The sequence below is a fragment of the Stigmatopora nigra genome, chromosome 7 (assembly GCF_051989575.1).
Source record: "Stigmatopora nigra isolate UIUO_SnigA chromosome 7, RoL_Snig_1.1, whole genome shotgun sequence".
NCBI lineage: Eukaryota > Metazoa > Chordata > Actinopteri > Syngnathiformes > Syngnathidae > Stigmatopora > Stigmatopora nigra.
This window is the reverse complement of record NC_135514.1, coordinates 14729268-14747450: the sequence shown is the minus strand read 5'-3', so window position 1 is coordinate 14747450 and position 18183 is coordinate 14729268. Positions and strand designations below refer to the sequence as shown.

General features: G+C 35.5%; 1 protein-coding gene across 1 annotated transcript in view; it reads left to right on the top strand.

Annotated features, from left to right (window-relative positions):
• The window catches only part of grik3 (glutamate ionotropic receptor kainate type subunit 3), a 96974-nt gene that overhangs the window by 36511 nt on the left and 42280 nt on the right, over positions 1-18183 (top strand). The window contains exons 2-5 of the mRNA XM_077720734.1: positions 9513-9686; positions 10451-10708; positions 10806-10987; positions 13316-13369. Coding sequence (XP_077576860.1) covers positions 9513-9686; positions 10451-10708; positions 10806-10987; positions 13316-13369 — 668 coding nt within the window. The remainder of the gene's footprint in view (positions 1-9512; positions 9687-10450; positions 10709-10805; positions 10988-13315; positions 13370-18183) is intronic.

The window sequence follows — 18183 nt, the reverse complement described above, 5'->3', positions numbered from 1 at the left end:
ATAGTTTTTTATAGATCTAAAACAATGTTTATTCTAGCTTTTTTAACTGTATTTTTAGATTTTACAAAATTATTTTTGAACTGAAAACACAGAAAAAAATGATTAAAAAATGACAATTAATGATTTTAAAGGGGGCAAATCAGCAAATGTAATATACATCTATACTCTTCATTTGAAATTGATCCTAAAACAGAAAGTCGGCACTCATGATTTACTTTCCTGGGCCACACAAAATGATGCGGTGGGCCAGATCTGGCCCGCGGGCCGCCACTTTGACACCGGTCGTAATTTAGCAAACAATTAGCTTTTACATGTTTTTGGCATATGGGAAGAAAGCGGAGTACCCAGAAAAAACACGCTAGCAACATGCAAACCCAACACAGTAAAGACCAACCTGGTATCGAACCCTCGACCCCAAAACTGCAGGCCCGATTCGCTAACCACTCACTCCATAGTCTAAACATTAAAATTAGCATTTTAGGCTTAAAAAAAATCCTTCAATAATGAACATAAAAACCCGAATTAAGTAGGACTTTGGACTTGGATCCAAGCTATTCAAAACGTAACAAAAAAAAAAATGAGTCCCCTTCAAAAAAAGTGGAACAAAAGTCCCATTCAGAATGTTAAATGTAAAAAGCCACTCTACCACTAAAGTCCTATTCAACATGAAAAAAAATCGGCATTTTCCCTCAAGCATACCCGCTACCTTTTTGCGAACCTTTTGAAAACTGGAGCTTTTGTTATTCAACTGCACTCCACTCACGTACGCTTATTTGCGTCATGAATGTTTTCAAATATACTCACTGGTCCAAATTTTGACAATAATAAATCCCCCAAATTCTCATATTCAACTACAGCTTATACATTTTTTTGATATTGTAATCATGGGAACCAAAACAATACTTTAGGCAATGTGAACCAGTAAAAAAAAAATCTTATTTTTAATTTTTAAAATAATTGTATTGTTAATTTTTCAATCGCCACACTTGATTTTAGGGTCAAAGGTCATAAATATACAGTATTTACCATTTAGTCGATCTGATTTGAACGGAATCCAAGCAAATTTCAATTAAAAAGCTGTCTAAAATCTGAGATGGAAATTATTCCTTGACTACAATTTTTATTAATATGAATATTTTCATTAATATGTGCTGTCTCTTTAAAAAAAAACCAATCGAACTCAAATTGTCGGAAAATAGGACTTGGCAGCGATAAACGAAAAAACGCAAAGTAGGGTCACCCCTATTTAAAAAAATAAAAATTAAAAAATTACTAGTTAAAAAAATTACTAATTATTATTGTTTTTTTTTCATTTTTGCTAAAGTACTGAGTTTTGGTATCAAACGGAGAACAGTGGTGTGGCTTCCACTTGCGAGTTTCAGCGTTCTTACATTTTTTATGAACTTTTAAATGTTTTTAATAAAAAAACAAAATTCTCCCAAAAAATCCTCAATGTCGTGAACTCGCAATATTTGAGGTATTACTGTGTTTGGTATATATTTGCTGCCCTGACAGATAAATGAAAAACCACAAAGTAGTCTCACCCCTATTTAAAAAAAGATTTAAAAAAAACAAAACAATAAAAGATAGAATAAAATAAAAAAATATATATAAAAATTATTCTTATTATTTTTTAACCAAAGTGCCGAGTTCAAGTAGCAAACAGCAAAAAGGGGTGTGGCTTCCTCTTGCAAGTTTCAGCATGAATTTTCCCATTTTGATGAACTTCCAAAAAAATTCAAAAAAAAAATCAATAAAAAAATACAAAATTATTATTATTATTATTTAAACTTTAAAAGTGCTCAGTTCAAGTTGCAAACGTAGAATAAGGGGAGTGGCCTCCGCTTACAGGTTTCATGGTGAATTTTCAAATTTTTATGAAAAAATAAAATTAAATAAAAAATTCCCTAAAAAAATCCATGATGTCATGAACCCACAATACTTGAGGGATTACCACACTCTGTATATTTCCTTTCATGACAGTTTATATACCACGTGAATAATAACCTATCCAAACACCAAGTGGGTGGAGACTACTGACAGAGGGGGCGGGCCCTAGCGGGGGGGTAAAAGAAGGCGGGTGCTTCGGGTTTGAGCGCAACGAGCACGATAAATTGCCCAAGCAGAAGCGCTTGAGCATAAAATGAGATTTTACAAAGGCGTTGTTACCTGACAGGATTTGGATGGAGGAGGACATTACAGGTCGCCGCTATGAGCGCTACTTACTAATCGTATCAAATAAATAAGAGCGCCTCGAACATAATTAAAACGGCCCGGCCTCGTGTTCAATTTATATGATAATAAACGACCCGCTGTAAAAGCGGTCGGCAGTCTTCACCCTGCCGTTTTTCGACATGATGTATCGCCGCGGACTATAAAAAAACATATTTTTATAATTTGTGATTATTTCTGAATAATTGTAATCGTTTAAAACATCTGGGTAGGTTTAAATGGCAATTTTTTAATTGGGATGGCTTGTTTTGGCTGTTATGTGTCGGGGATTAAAAGTTAGAATTGTCTGTTAGTATGATTTTGTACTATTTTTTATATATATTTTTTGGGTTGAATAGGTTTTGCATTTAAGTTAAATTGGGTGGTGAGTATTGGGGGAAATTATAAGTTAGGTGGTGGGGAAAATGATGAAAAATATGGTGGTAGGGAGTCAAAAATGGAGAAAAAAATCCGTATACATTTTTTTTATGATGTTGTATGATTTGGTGCTATATCTCTGAATTTTTAGATGACAAAAAATAACATTGTTTTGGGGCAAAAAGTTAGAATTAACTGTAAATGGCGTATTTTATGGACTATAAGTTGCATAAAAATGATGAAAATGGAGTTGCAATGTAGTTTAAATTAGATTTTTTGTGAGTCTTTTATTTTTTATTTATCAGAAACCAAAAACGAATATAGTATGTTAAAGTAATCTTAAAAGAAAAGTAATATCTTTACTTTTTTTTAGATAATATATTGGAAGTAAAATTGAAACAAAAATTAAACAGCAGAATAAATTAACATTAATCATTTAAAGGCTTTTAAATAATTTCACAAAACATACTTTAAGGTAATAGTAAAATATATATATTTTTAGAGAAGATGACAGTCAAATTTGCAAAAAAAATTGAAACATAGCAGCAGAATAAATTAATAGACGTCATAAATCAGTTAAAGTCTTTTAAATAATTTCAGAAAACACATGCAAGTAACAATAAATTCATTAAAAATATCAGCCAGACGTCCAATCCATTTTTCCAGCCCTCCAGTCAAACAGGATTGGACGCCAATCTAGTCAATTTCAGTAAAATACTTAATACCAAGTGGTTAGCATATCGGCCTCGCAGTTCTGAAGTTCTGGGTTCGATTCCAGGTCGGTCTTCCTATGTGTAGTTTACATGTTCTCCCTGGGTTTACGTGGGTTTTCTCCGGGTACTCCGATTTCCTTCCACACCCCGAAAAAAAACATGTATGCTAGGCTAACTAGCTAGCTAGCTAGCTAACAGTTTAAATTCCCCTAAGTATGAATGGTTGTCTCCTTTTGCCTTTGTTTTTTCATAAAAATGTGACCAATTCAGGACCAAATTCATCTGGAATAAGCTCCAGCACCCCCCGTGACCCTTGTGAGGATTAGCAGTTCAGAAAATGAATGCTTGAATGAGTTAATGGAAGAGTTTTGAATACTCTAAGCATAAAAATAATAATGATTTCAAAAACCAATGCGCTAACTGCAGGTTTTTTGACTATTTTTGTACATTATTCAATATTTTTTAAATTTTTTATTTATTTTTTTATCTGCAGGCAAGCGCGTCTCATCTTTAATTCATGGCGACGAGTCAATTGACTCGGGAATGCCTTCAAGTCTTCCAGCTAATAATGGCCGTCATAATCCGTTGCAAAACACATGTTAAGATGCACTTTAGGCTTTCATAGCAGGAATACATATCACACTGTATTATTTATACCATCTGGAATACATTTTTTTGGGAGCCTTTGCTGGGATTAGGGGGATAATGCTTCACATAATCTGTCGTAAAACACATGTTAACATGCACTTTACGCTTTTTTTAGGATGAATACTAATCGTACAGAATTATATTTGATATCTGGGAAGAAATATTTTGGGGTTTTTGGAAGGTAAAAAAGTAGAAAAGACACTTTTTGCTCATTAAGTGCGTCCATTTTTGACAAATTGATAATATTATACCAAGAATATATTATATATACATATATATTTTAATGTAATTGTCAACTTTATTTGTTATGAAAAAACTGATTTGCAAAAAAATTTTTTTTTTGCTATTGGCTTTTTTTGTATGGTTTTAATGTTAGATAGCTTTATCTAAATTTCACGAAATTATTTTTGATGTCTGGAAAAAATATTTTGGGATTTTTGGAAGTTAAAAAAGTAGAAAAGACACTTTTTGCTAAAAAAATACGTCCATTTTTTAACAAATTGATAATATTATACCAAAATATCCTTTATATACATATACATATATTTTAATGTAATTGTCAACTATTTGCTATGCCACAAATTATTTGCAAAAAAATATAGATTTATTTTTTGGTATTGGCTCTTTTTGTATGGTTTTAATGTTAGATAGTTTTATCTAAATTGTATATTTCATATTTTCAGGTTACCTCTCCAAAAATTCCAAACATTCTATATAAGGACAAATTATTTGAAAAAAAATATATATATTTCAATTTGGGCTTTTTTGTATGGTTTTAATGTTAGATAGCTTTATGTAAACTGGATTTTTCATATTTTGTCACAATCATTTGGAATCGACTCAAAATTATGCTATCAAAATATTCTATAAAAGGACAAATTATTTGCAAAAAAAATATATTTATTGGATCTTTTTGTATGGTTTTAATGTTCGATATCGTTATCTAAATTGCATATTTCATATTTTATCACAAAATTGGGTTATTTTGAATTGACCAAAAAATATTTAATCAAAACATCCTATATTATATCCGTATACTCTTATTTTGTTAAATTCTCGCTTTATTAATATGCACACCCTAAAGAGTAAATGTCTTTTTTAATAGTGAATTTCAACCAAAATACACATTTTGCTCCGCCCACTTGACAGGGTCATGCACCCACATAAAATTATAATCCATGTCTTGTCAAAAATTATTAATAATTTTTTTTTTGTGTGGGGCCATTTTCCAATTAACCTCAGCAAACACCATTTCCGATCACTGCCTGACATTTTAAATGAATTTAATTTTTCTTAAATCCACTTTACGTCACATTAGCGTTCGCGGGGGTGCATTGCAACTCATGTCAAGTTCAGATGAAATGCCTAAAAAAAGGTTACCGAGCATCCAAAACTTTATCAGGCTGACAAATGACCAAAAAGCTCCGACCCCATTGCGTGAGCTAATTAACGAGCTAGCGTCGTTAACCGTGCAGTGTTTTTTTTTAATTTCCCCTCACAACAACTGTCGTTAATTAACTCTACAAATCGACTCGCCAGTTTATTGTTATTGCATCGTGACGAATAAATCACTCTAAAGCTCCAAACACAAAAACAAGCCAAAGGAGGTGCTAGCATTGGTAGCTAACGCTAACAAGCTCAATAAATTCCCACAAACAGTACGTAAAAGTATGTGTGCCTACCAAAAAATATCCCCATATATCATTTTCTCTATGTTTTTCAACTGGTAATAATAACTTAAAACCTGTATATCCTTACATACCGTATTTTCTGCACTATAAGGTGCAGTTTTGATGTTTTAAAATGTGTTTTTTTATATATTTTTCGGTCCTCCTGCTTGTTTAGAGCCAAAATAAAATTGTTGCGCTATTAAAAAATATATATCGTTTGAAAAATGGGTGTTTAACACATTTAAAATTGAGTTTACACAGTGGGAGAAGGTGAAAAAATTCTATCAAATCATTTATTAGGTTCGGACAGACGTTTCTGTACACCATAAAAAAATTCATCTCTCTACGTTAAACGGTTTGGACAAACCTAGCGTGAGAATGTTAACATACACAGACAAATTACGTTTTATGAGGATTTTAGATGACCAAAACACATTGACAAGCTTCAAAATCATAGTTTTTACCCTTTTTTGTCAAAAAAACATAAAAAGACACATCTGGCACTGAAAAAGTTCATATCTGTGTACATATTACGTCTTTTTTACACACTTTGAGAGGGTGAAGAAATTCTATAAACTCATTTATTAGGTTCCAACAAACGTTCCTGTACAACATAAAAAGTTTTCAACTCTCTACGTTAAACGGTTTGGACAAACGTAGCGTGAGAATGTTAACATACCCACACAAATTCCGCTTTATGATGATTTTAGATGACCAAAACACTTTGACAAGCTTCAAAATCACAATTTATACCCTTTTTGTCAAAATAAAACATAGAAACACACATTTAACACTGAAAAAGTTCAAATCTGTGTACATACTATGTCTTTTCTAAATGTACCGCTTAAAAAAATCATTTTATAAAACTTCCACTCATTTATATCCCTTTCACTCCTCCCACTAGTGAAATTAAACCATGCAAAAGTTACGATTGTAAACACGGCGGAAGGAAATCATAAAAGTAAGGCGCAAAACAACCCGCAGCGTGGTTCCGTTTTGCACGCCGTCTTTCCGTCACTCACGTCTGGTTCTGTGAAGTCAGTCAACGCCTGTTAAAAATACGCCTTTTCATCGCAAGCCGTCGCCGTGGCGAGGGAGGGAGGGAAGCGACTTCAACTGGCTCCCAGGCACAACAAGCCAGCGTCTTGTTTATCTACGATGGCGCCTCGGGGACCAAATGTCACGTTTTGACGTCCGAGGTTTGGCATGGTTGGTCCCTTTTTTTGGATTGCTGCTTTCACTTCTTGTCCATGTTTGACTTGGGTTACTGCAGACATACTGCGGACCCTTAAATAGTGAAAAAATCCCACCTGCCTTGTTTGACAAGGACCAAAACTACTACTTTGGGTATTTTGGGAAATATTCAGGTCCAGTGGACTAGTGGTTAGCTCAGAAATGGGCAAACTATGGCCTGTGGGCTACATGCGGCCCATGAATCGTTTTAATCCGGCCGCCGATGTCGCCCAAATATACATACATTTTTTATCCCCAAGATGGCGCTGTCACGTGGAAGCCAGTGGCAGTAGCTCTGTCCACTCTTATTTGTTTTTTGGTGTTTTACAGCCCTTCTATCTTTTTTAAATTTTAATATTTCTTAATACATTCCTTTACTTACTTGACTATGTACTTTATACTTTGTACTTTAATGATGAGTGATGAGTATGTTAATACTTTAGTCCTTTTTTCTGTTTATGTTTCATATGTACTGTTAACGGATGCACTTTTTTATATGTATCGTATCTTGTGCTGACCCGGCCCATCTGTCAAATTTTTAAAGTCAACTCACTCACTGTTTTGGGGTCGAGGGTTCGATTTCGGGTCAGTCCTCACTTCTGTGGAGTTTACATGTTCTTCAGTTTACTCCGATGTCACCAAAATCATGCATGCTAAGCTAATTCTATGCTAAATTGAATATAAATTTAAGTTTTCCCAGTTGCATATCCTCACATGGGTCGTTTGGGGTGCTGGAGACTATTCCACCAAGCAGAAGACACTTTGAATCGATGTCCAGCCAATCACAGGGAAGATATGAAAAAAACATTCCCGCCGAAAGAATTTAAACTGCTAACTAGCTAGCCTAGCATGCATGTTTTAGGGAGGAAATTCGAGTCCCGGAGAAAACCCACTCAAGCCCAGGGAGGACATTCAATCGCACAGTAAGGACCCACATGGGATTGAACCCTCGACCTCAGTATTAGTATATTAATTCAAGTTTATTACAATGGTCCAATTCATTAAATTCGGGTTTCTTAAAGGGACAGTGACCATAAAAAATGAACTTCAACGTCGGACTACAAATTTGTACTTTTTAAAAAAACTTTTGTCCAACATGTTTGTTATTTACTTCATTAGTAGAATTATGCGCTTAAAAAGTACAGTTTGTCCCGCACGCCAAAAAAAAAAAACCTGGCGAATTAAGCTAATGGCAGCTCACTAAAAGCGAATTATCTTTAGCGTATTGCTTTAGCGAGAAGCTGATCAAATTTGTTAAAGTGCTTCTGAGAAATGCGCATTCTGCCCTCTTTAACAGTCCAATTAGTCAATAGTCCAGTCATTAGTTAATGTACTTTAATACGATTTAGCTTCAAGATTCATTTCTTTGAATGCGGATTTTGCGCTCGGTAGCTCGCCGCTATGCTAACGCTAGAATGAACAATTTCGGAAGATTCCATCCGTGTAGAATCAACAATATTAATATTTTATGAACAAAAGCATCCAAATTTATTTCTTTTAATAACTAAAATATGTATTAAATGTTAGCATCATGAAAAATAATAATAATCGTATAACCTATTGATTTTTCCGAGTATTATTAGCCTCATTTCCAACATAGCTTTTTATAGTCTTGAAAACAAACAGTGTTAATCCATTTTGAGCTCTCAATCTTTCATTTTCTGAACTGCTTATCCTCACAAGGGTCATGGGGGTGCTGGAGCCAATCCATGCTAAACATAGGCATCAGGTGGGTAACATACAAGCAATTATGAGACAAACAATCAAATACTCCTAGCTAGGGTGAATTTAGAATTTTCAACCACCTAGCCTAGCTTAGTTAAGCTTACCTTATCTTATCTTGGCTTGGTTTAGCTTAGTTTAGCTTTGTTTAGCTTAGTTTAGCTTAGTTTAGCTGACTTTACCTTACTTTAGCTTACTTTAGCTTAGTTTAGCTTAGTTTAGATTAGTTTATCTTAGTTTAGCTTAGATTAGGATAGCTTAGTTTAGGATAGCGTAGTTTAGAATAGCTTAGCCTAGCTTAGTTTAGGATAGCTTAGTTTAGAATAGCTTAGCCTAGCTCAGTTTAGTTTAGCCTAGCCTAGCGTGCATTCTTTGGAGATGTGAGCAGAAACTGGAGTACCCAGAAAAAAACCCACGCAAGCCCAGCACAAACTCGCCAACTCCACCCAGAAAGAACCCACCCGGAATCGAACACAACCGTCCGGCCGACCCACTACCCACTCTCCCACCGCGCTGCCCTGAGCTCAAATCACCATTTTTTCATATCTTATTTTTTAAAAAGTCGTCTTTTCACAATTTCCTCTCCCTTGAACTTTTGTTCTCTCAACAAAAATGGGTAACGCCATCCCGAAAAAAAAAATGACTACATGATGAAAAGACGTCCGAAAATGCGCGCTTAGACCTGCTACTTTTCTTCTTTTGTACGGAAATAAAAGGCTACATCAATGAAGAGGCGAGCAACGGAGATGTTTTGACCTCCCGATGGGTCGCCAGGCGCTCCTCGTTGCATCCATTACGCCTTCAGACTTCAAAGACTCGGCGCCGTGCTTATCTCGCCGTTTCCTCTTCATTCGGTCACTTGAGGCTCGCTGTCTTTTGAGGATGATTGACGCTAATGTGTTTACGTTTTTTGTTTTTGAAATGTGCTTTGATACAGGTGGGATTTTCGAGCAAACGGATGGACCCGTCTCATTGGTCAGCGCCGAGGAGCTGGCCTTCAAGTTCGCTGTTAACAACATCAACAGGAACCGGACTTTGTTACCCAATACTACGTTGACATACGACATACAGAGGATTAACATCTATGACAGTTTCGAGGCATCCCGGAAAGGTCAGTTGAATTGGTTTGGGCATATCTGATCACAATTCCTCTTATTAAGTGATAATAAACCATACGAATGTAACGTGGTACATATTTACTCACATAGGGTGCACCTAAAAGTCTAAAATTTTCTCCAAAGTGAGATTTAGTCCAGGGGTGGGCAAGGTTTTGGGCCCGGGGGCCATATTGACTTTAAAAATGTGACAGATGGGCGGAGTCAGCACAAGATAGGATACATATAAAAAAAGTGCATCCGTTAACAGTACATATGAAACATAAAGGACTAAAGTATTAACCTACCGTATTTTTGAGACTATAAGGCGCATTTAAAAGTCTTAAATTTTCTCCAAAATAGACAGTGCGCCTTATAATCCAGTGCGCCTTATATACGGAAAAAACAGAAAACTAAAAAACGAAAAACCCCCATTGTCGGATATTAAAAAAGACACAAACGCCTGAACTGAATACTCAATACTGTTAAATATGCAGATGCCATCTTAGTTTACAAAATCTTCCATCATATAGCTCCTCCCCCACTGCAAGATTTTATGCAAAAAAAATCCAAAACATCAACAATGGCTGGCTCTAGAGGTGACTGTAAAGTAGTGAGTCCTTCATACCTGGAAGTCAATAGCAATTACCGTATTTTCACCACTATAAGGCGCACTTAAAAGTCTAAAATTTTCTCCTATATAGACAGTGCGCCTTATAATACAGTGCGCCTTATATATGGTTGACCTGTATCCCTGAAATTTGTGTTTGTGTTCCCATAGCTTGCGATCAGCTGTCTCTGGGCGTGGTGGCCATCTTTGGACCGTCACACAGCTCGTCGTCCAATGCGGTGCAGTCCATCTGCAACGCGTTGGAGGTGCCGCACGTTCAAGTGCGCTGGAAGCACCACCCCATGGACAACCGGGACACCTTCTACGCCAACTTGTACCCCGACTATTCGTCGCTCAGCTACGCCATTTTGGACCTGGTGCAGTTCCTCAAATGGAAGACGGCCACCGTGGTTTACGACGATAGCACCGGTCTCTTCGCCGAAGCCATTTCTGGATAAAAAAATTTAAAATCAAATATATTTTGGTCCTTGAACTCAACGCCCCTCCCAACCGTTTTGTATTTCAGGTCTGATTCGACTGCAGGAGTTGATTATGGCACCGTCCCGGTATAACATCCGTCTTAAGATCCGGCAGCTGCCCGTGGACACGCAGGACACTCGGCCGCTCCTCAAAGAGATGAAGAGGAGTCGCGAGTTTCGCATCATCTTCGACTGTAGCCACCAAATGGCAGCGCAGGTCCTCAAACAGGTATGGAATTGGGATTGGAATTGAAATGGGATTGGAATTGAAATTGGGATTGGAATTGAATTGGGATTGGTATTGAATTGGGATTGGAATTGAAATTGGGATTGGGATTGGAATTGAAATTGGGATCTGAATTGAAATTGGGATTGGAATTGAATTGGGATTGGAATTGAATTGGGATTGGAATTAAAATTGGGATTGGAATTGAATTGGGATTGGAATTGAATTTGGATTTGAATTGGGATTGGAATTGATTCAATTGAATTAGGATTGGAATTGAAATTGGGATGGAATTGAATTTGGATTGGATTTGAATTTGGATTGGAATTGAATTTGGATTGGAATTGAATTTGGATTGGAATTGAATTTGGATTGGAATTGAATTTGGATTTGAATTGGTATTGGAATTGATTCAATTGAATTAGGATTGGAATTGAATTCAATTGAATTGGGATTGGAATTCAATTGAATTGGGATTGGAATTCAATTGAATTGGGATTGGAATGGAATTCAATTGAATTGGGATTGGAATGTAATTCAATTGAATTGAGATTGGAATGGAATTCAAATGAATTGGGATTGGAATTGATTTCAAATGAATTGGGATTGGAATTGATTTCAAATGAATTGGGATTGGAATTGATTTCAAATGAATTGGGATTGGAATTGAATTCAATTGAATTGGGATTGAAATTGAATTCAATTGAATTGGGATTGGAATTGAATTCAATTAAATTGGGATTGGAATTGAATTCAATTAAATTGGGATTGGAATTGAATTCAATAAATTTGGGATCGGAATGGAATTGGAAGTGAATTGAATGTGAATTGAAAGTGAACTGAATGTGAATTGGAAGTGAATTGAATGTGAATTGGAAGTGAATTGAATCGAATCTAAGGGATTGAACCCATTGCGTTAGAACGGTGAGACCGACGCGCCAACCACTACCTCACCGAGTCGCCAACATATTTCAAATCCCTTTTACAAAACCAATGAAAAAAGCCCTGAGTATAATCAACATGAAAAGAATATCGTGCAACTTTCACTCCTCCGTTGAAGTGTCGGCCTCGTCTAAGGCAACGAGTGCGAACGGGGCCACTTAATCCGTGCGCCACACAACAGATGAACCAGATTCAAGTGCCTATGACGCCATTATATTTTAAACACGCTTTCAACATCCAACATTCACGTTGCGCCGCATGTATATCTATATATACACGCTACGCAACCTGTTTTTTTTTCTCAAGCCACAATGCCATCAAGTTGTCTGCACGCACTCCCGTCAACGAGCATCTGTCAAGTCGCGTTCCGTCTGGCGCTTGGACAAAGAAAAATGAAAAATCGTTTCTCCCCGGAGATTTTAAACAACAAACAAACAATAAAAACACACTCGAATAACTGCCTTTTTGTTGTCAAACGTGAAGCTAAGCTGTTTGCTATTGGTTAAAAAGTTGTTTTCCTTACCTTTAGTGGTTGGTAGGGCAGTCCGGTGGATTGAGTGGTTAACGCGTCGGCCTGGCGGTGGGGGGGCTTGGGTTCAAATCCAGGTTGGTCCACCTGTGTGGAGTTTGCATGTTCTCCCTGGGCCAGCTAATAAATTAATAAATAAATAAATATAGGACTATTAAACAAATAAATATAGAGATAAATACATAAATAAATATAGAAATATGAACAAATAAATATAGAAAATACATAAATAAATATAGAAAAAATACATAAATAAATATTGCAATTTTAAATTATATAGAAATAAATAAATAAACATAAATAAATATATACATATATATGAATAAAAAATTAATATATAATAAATTAATATATTATAAATCATATAAAAATACATAAATAAACATACACAAAAATATATAATTAAATAAATATAGACATAAATAATATTAGACACATAAATATACACATAAATAAATATAGATATAAATAAATATAGACATAAATAAATATAGACTAACAAATATAGACATAAATAAATATAAACATAAATAAATACAGACATAAATAAATATAGACATAAATATAGACATAAATAAATATAGACATAAATAAATATAGACATAAATAAATATAGACATAAAAAAATAAATGTAGAAATAAATAAATACACTTTTTTTAGCAGAATAATTAGATTTTGAACATGCAAATTGAGTTTTTTCGCCATAATTTGATTATTATTTATTGGTCTGTTTATTGCTTTTTCTTGTATTTCTGCCCTTTGTGCTGAAGCTTTAAATCCCATTACACTCCTATAATAAGCTCCACCCACAATATAATGACATCATCTAATAAAAATGTTCTCCATTTTTAACCACCAGGCCCAGACCATGGGGATGATGACGGAATACTACCACTACATCTTCACTACCCTGGTAATGTACTAAATACTCTCAATAATATGACCCACCATTGACAACAATAGCCAAAGAATTACTACAAATGTTTCTCAGTCATTGTCTTTGACGACCTTTTAGACACAATAATGTCTTTTTATGTCTTTTCTTGATTTCGCGCCATTTAACACGTCGTCACGAATTAAACGTGGCTTTTTCCGAGCTGGAAAAAGACAACAATGTACTCATCTGGGAGCCTTTATGGGGCAAATAATCCAGTCAATGTTTTATGTAAAAACGAATAAACGTCTCAATAGCTCATCGAGAATAATAAAAAACACAGGTTTGGGAAAGGGCGATCTATAAATCCCACACAATTTAGTTGGAATGTAAAATGCAGTACATTTTTATTCATAAAGAGAGGACAAAGAAGGTCTATTAAATAGGGGAAAATACTCTTGTTTTTATGGCGAATAAGCAGTTTTAAATTATGTGGGCAAACAATGGTACAATAACTTGATATTGTTCAACATGGTTTGAATTAAACTCCTATTTTAGAAGCTTTTACCTAAAAAATAACATTCTTAAGTCCTTACAGGTGCTTGTGTCAAATTTGGAGGAGTTTTTTTGTGATTATTTAGGCAATTTTAATCGGATTTTAAGAACAGTACTCCCTCGAATATCGCTGTTAATGTCGACCAAACATGGTCGTAAACATTGAAAAGTTGCGAAGTAGTGTCAATCTGATTATAAGTACTTTTATTTTTCAGTGCCGAGTTTTAGTAGCAAGAGTGGCTTACGCTTATGGATTTTTGTGTGGATTTTTGCGTTTTTAGGATCTTAAAAAAAATATATAATAATAATTAATAGTGGGAAAAAGATTGCATAAAGTGGAGTTGCAAAAATTGTAAAAAAAAATATTGTATTTTTGCAGTTTTGGTAAGATCGACAAATGAATACTAAAGACGTACTGAATGTTTTAGTTTTGATATAATAGCTCACAATTTGGAAAAAATGGCAGAACTCATAAAATTGACTTTTTTTTTTGGTTTAAAATTTGGTAAAATTTTACTTTTTTTTTACCAACTTCACATTTGACATTCAGTTACCGAAAGTAGTCAACAAACGGAATATTGACATACTCAAACATTTCCCGATTTTTGTTCCTATTCCCAATATTTTGTATTTTGGTGCACAAAATGTATATACACCATATTTTCACAACTATAAGGCGCACTGCATTATAAGGCGCACCCTCAACGAATTACACATTTTATTTTTTTTCAATGTATAAAGCACACTGTATTATAAGACGCCCTGCCTATTTTGTAGAAAATGTACGACTTTTAAATGCACCTTATAGTTCTGAAAATACGGTATATATATTTTTTTATGTTATACATCTTTAGCTTTAAATCCCCTTCAAAATTAGTCTCTGCCAAACAAGTCCGTTTACTTACACACATCTTAAACAAAATCTAACTCTCAAACCCAATGCAATCTCCCACCTCAAAACTAGAAGTACTTTGAATTCTATCCCATAATTCAAATCAATGATTTTGATCCCCAACAATAAACCAAAACCTGAATATCCCAAACCATCACTTTCCCCCAAAAAATATATTTTCCCTTCTCTTCCATCCTAACCATGTACCGAACACCCACAAACTCCAAGTGTCCAATTGGCCTCAACCAGACTCAACATAGCCTTAAAAACGGCTTTTATCACCGTGGTGCTCCCCGCCAGCCATGTTGCCATTCGTCAAACGTCACGACTGGAAATGAATAGCAGCATGTTTGGTGCCATTGCTTTTTTTCACCCGCCACTTTTGTCTTGTTCTATCTCACACACAAACATAGACACACACTGACACACACACATAGTGACTTTGTGTCTCCGCAGAGTCGGCCATTCAGTGGCGATAATGTGCTATGACATGAAGGCCCTGCCCTAATGTGTGTCATGGTGCAGGGCAACAGAGCGTGTCCAATCTCATTGTTTTGACATGCTTGTCATGTCTTTAATGGACGGGGAAAGTGCTTATTACTTCAAAAAGAAGGGGAAAAGATTTGTGTAGTTTATCTTTAATTTAGCATGCCTGGAAATGGATACGGTTTACTTGTATTATATAGTTTTTTTATAATTTCAAATAGTTAACGCCGTGTAACAACTTTTGTTTGCTAAAATGAGTACGATATTTTGGCCAATATTACATTCACAAACTCATTAAAACAAGCAAATGTGTATGTAATCATATCTCGTTAGTTTGTGCTAATTTTTAGCACATTTTTTTATTGCTAATTCTTAGCACAGATTTTTAGCACTAATTTTTAGCACAAATTTTTAGCACAAAATGTTAGTACAAATTTTAGGCACAAATTTTAGGCACAAATTTTTCGCACAAATTTTTAGCACATATTTTTTGCACAATTTTTTTGCCAATTTTTAGCACATTTTTTCCACAAAATTCTAGCACAATTTTTAACACAAATTTCTAACACAAATTTTTAACACAAATTTTTAACACAAATATTTAACACAAATTTTTAACACAAATTTTTAACACAAATTTTTAACACAAATTTTTAACACAAATTTTTAACACAAATTTTTAACACAAATTTTTAACACAATTTTTTAACACAAATATTTAACACAAATATTTAACACAAATATTTAACACAAATTTTTAACACAAATTTTTAACACACATTTTTAGCACACATTTTTAGCACACATTTTTAACACAAATTTTTAACACACATTTTTAACACATTTTTTACACAAATTTTTAGCGCGACTTGCTAGTGCTATTCAAGCGTACAAACTTTCGAGACGTTTATTTTTTGTGTTCTCATACAATCCGATTAGGGTCACAAATCACCAATTTTATGACCCAACAATAAAATTGGCCAATATTCCTATAAAAAACACCCTCTAACTAAAACAAGTACTCAGTTATGTATCTGGTTAGTCGCTAACCACACAGTTGCGCTAATTGTTAGCCCACAATTTTAGCTTTACTTGTTATCTCTATCCAAGCATGCGAACTATCTAAAACTCCAATTTTTTTTGCGAAACTTGACATTCATTAAATTGCGCAGATGTTCCCAACATTCATCCGCCGGCGGCGGCGGCCTTCCCGCTTGGATTCCACGCGACGCGGCTGGTTAAAAAGGCATCGGCGCTGCCAACGTGAACTTATAATTGGAACAAGACGCTTTTTGTGTGTGACTCCTTTAAAAAGCCTCTAATAGAAACTCGGATGTCACCAAAAAAATGAATGGTACATCTGCCAACATTTCTGTCCCACTTAGTTTGTATTCTTAGCTTCAAAAGCTCCCGACTGCGACCCGATTGGCTTTCGCGAGCATTTTCGGAACGCCACGGCGAACAATAGCGACAGACTTTGATCCACGCCCCGTAAAAAAAAATGCCAGCGTCGTACCGCCAGACGGAGAAGCGAAATAATTCAGCGAATGGCGACGTTTTATTTAGTATCTACTAAGAGGCTCCCCCTAGCCTTGCGCTAACCCTACAGGGCGCTAATGAAATATCCATGTTGATCCAAATGTCTTTTTCCGAGCCCCCCGGCCCATTATGCGGCGGCGACACGTGTCAACATGTGACTTCGCACTCTGCCTGCAATGGCTTCCCTATTCAACCTAATTTGAATCGCTTTTACCAGCCAAGGGAAATGAACTAATGAATTATTAACCACCTGACAATGAGCCGCCAGTTATGCCAACGCAAAAAAAAATGACCCGTTCAGGCAAAAGGATTGGATAAATTTTCACTTGACATGTTACGATTTTTTCTTAATACCTTGAGATACAAGTTTAATGCGTTTTGGGACCAAGTTTGTATCTCAAATCATTTTTTCCTATATTCAGTAACTAAATACAGATTAATCCAGGCATGTCCAAAGTCCGGCCCGCGGGCCAAATAAGGCCCGAGGACAAATTTTGACCGGCCCACGGCCTCTATCATGAAATCAATAATACACGGCCCGCCAGCACTGTTGACCACAGTATAAAATAAATGTGTACAAAAAGCTATTTTTCACTTCACCAGAAGATGGCAGTAGCCCTGTGGCCGCACTCTGGCCGCCGTGACCCTTGCGTCATTGTTTCAGCCCAGCCCATTTCTAACATGTAAACAAAAAAAGGAAAGTTGACCGGGAGGGCCGCCGCATCCAGGAGAAGTGGAAATTTGAGTATTTTTTCACTGAAATACGAAACAACTGTGTCTGCCTAATTTGCCAAGAGACTGTGGCTGTTTTCAAGGAATTCAACATTAAGAGGCACTACCAGACGAAACATGCTAGCTACGACAAGCTAACTGGGAACGAACGCGGTGAAAAAGTGAAGCAACTGGAAGCTGTTTTAACGGCACAGCAAAGCTTTTTCACAAGAGCCCGTGAGTCAAATGAAAATGCCACAAAGGCAAGCTACGAAGTGGCAACGCTAATTGCAAAGCACTGCAAACCTTTCAGTGACGGTGAATTTATTGAAGACTGTGTAATGAAAATGGTTGAGAAAATTTGTCCCGCGAAGAAGCAAGAGTTTGCCAATATTTGCCTGGCTCGTAATACTGTGGCACGGAGAATTGAAGACGTTTCATTAGATATTAAGAGACAGTTAGAGGCAAAAGGAACTGAGTTTGACTTTTTCTTGTTAGCGTGCGATGAAGACCTGGACTACATACTGCAGTCAAGATCCCAGTATCACCCTTCACATTAGTGCAGGCAAGATATTTGTTAAGTCCTCTGAGTTGAATAAATTCTTAAATCTCAGTTCATTATTTTTTTTGTGATGGTCAAAATCACAGTTTGAATATGCAGTGATCATTG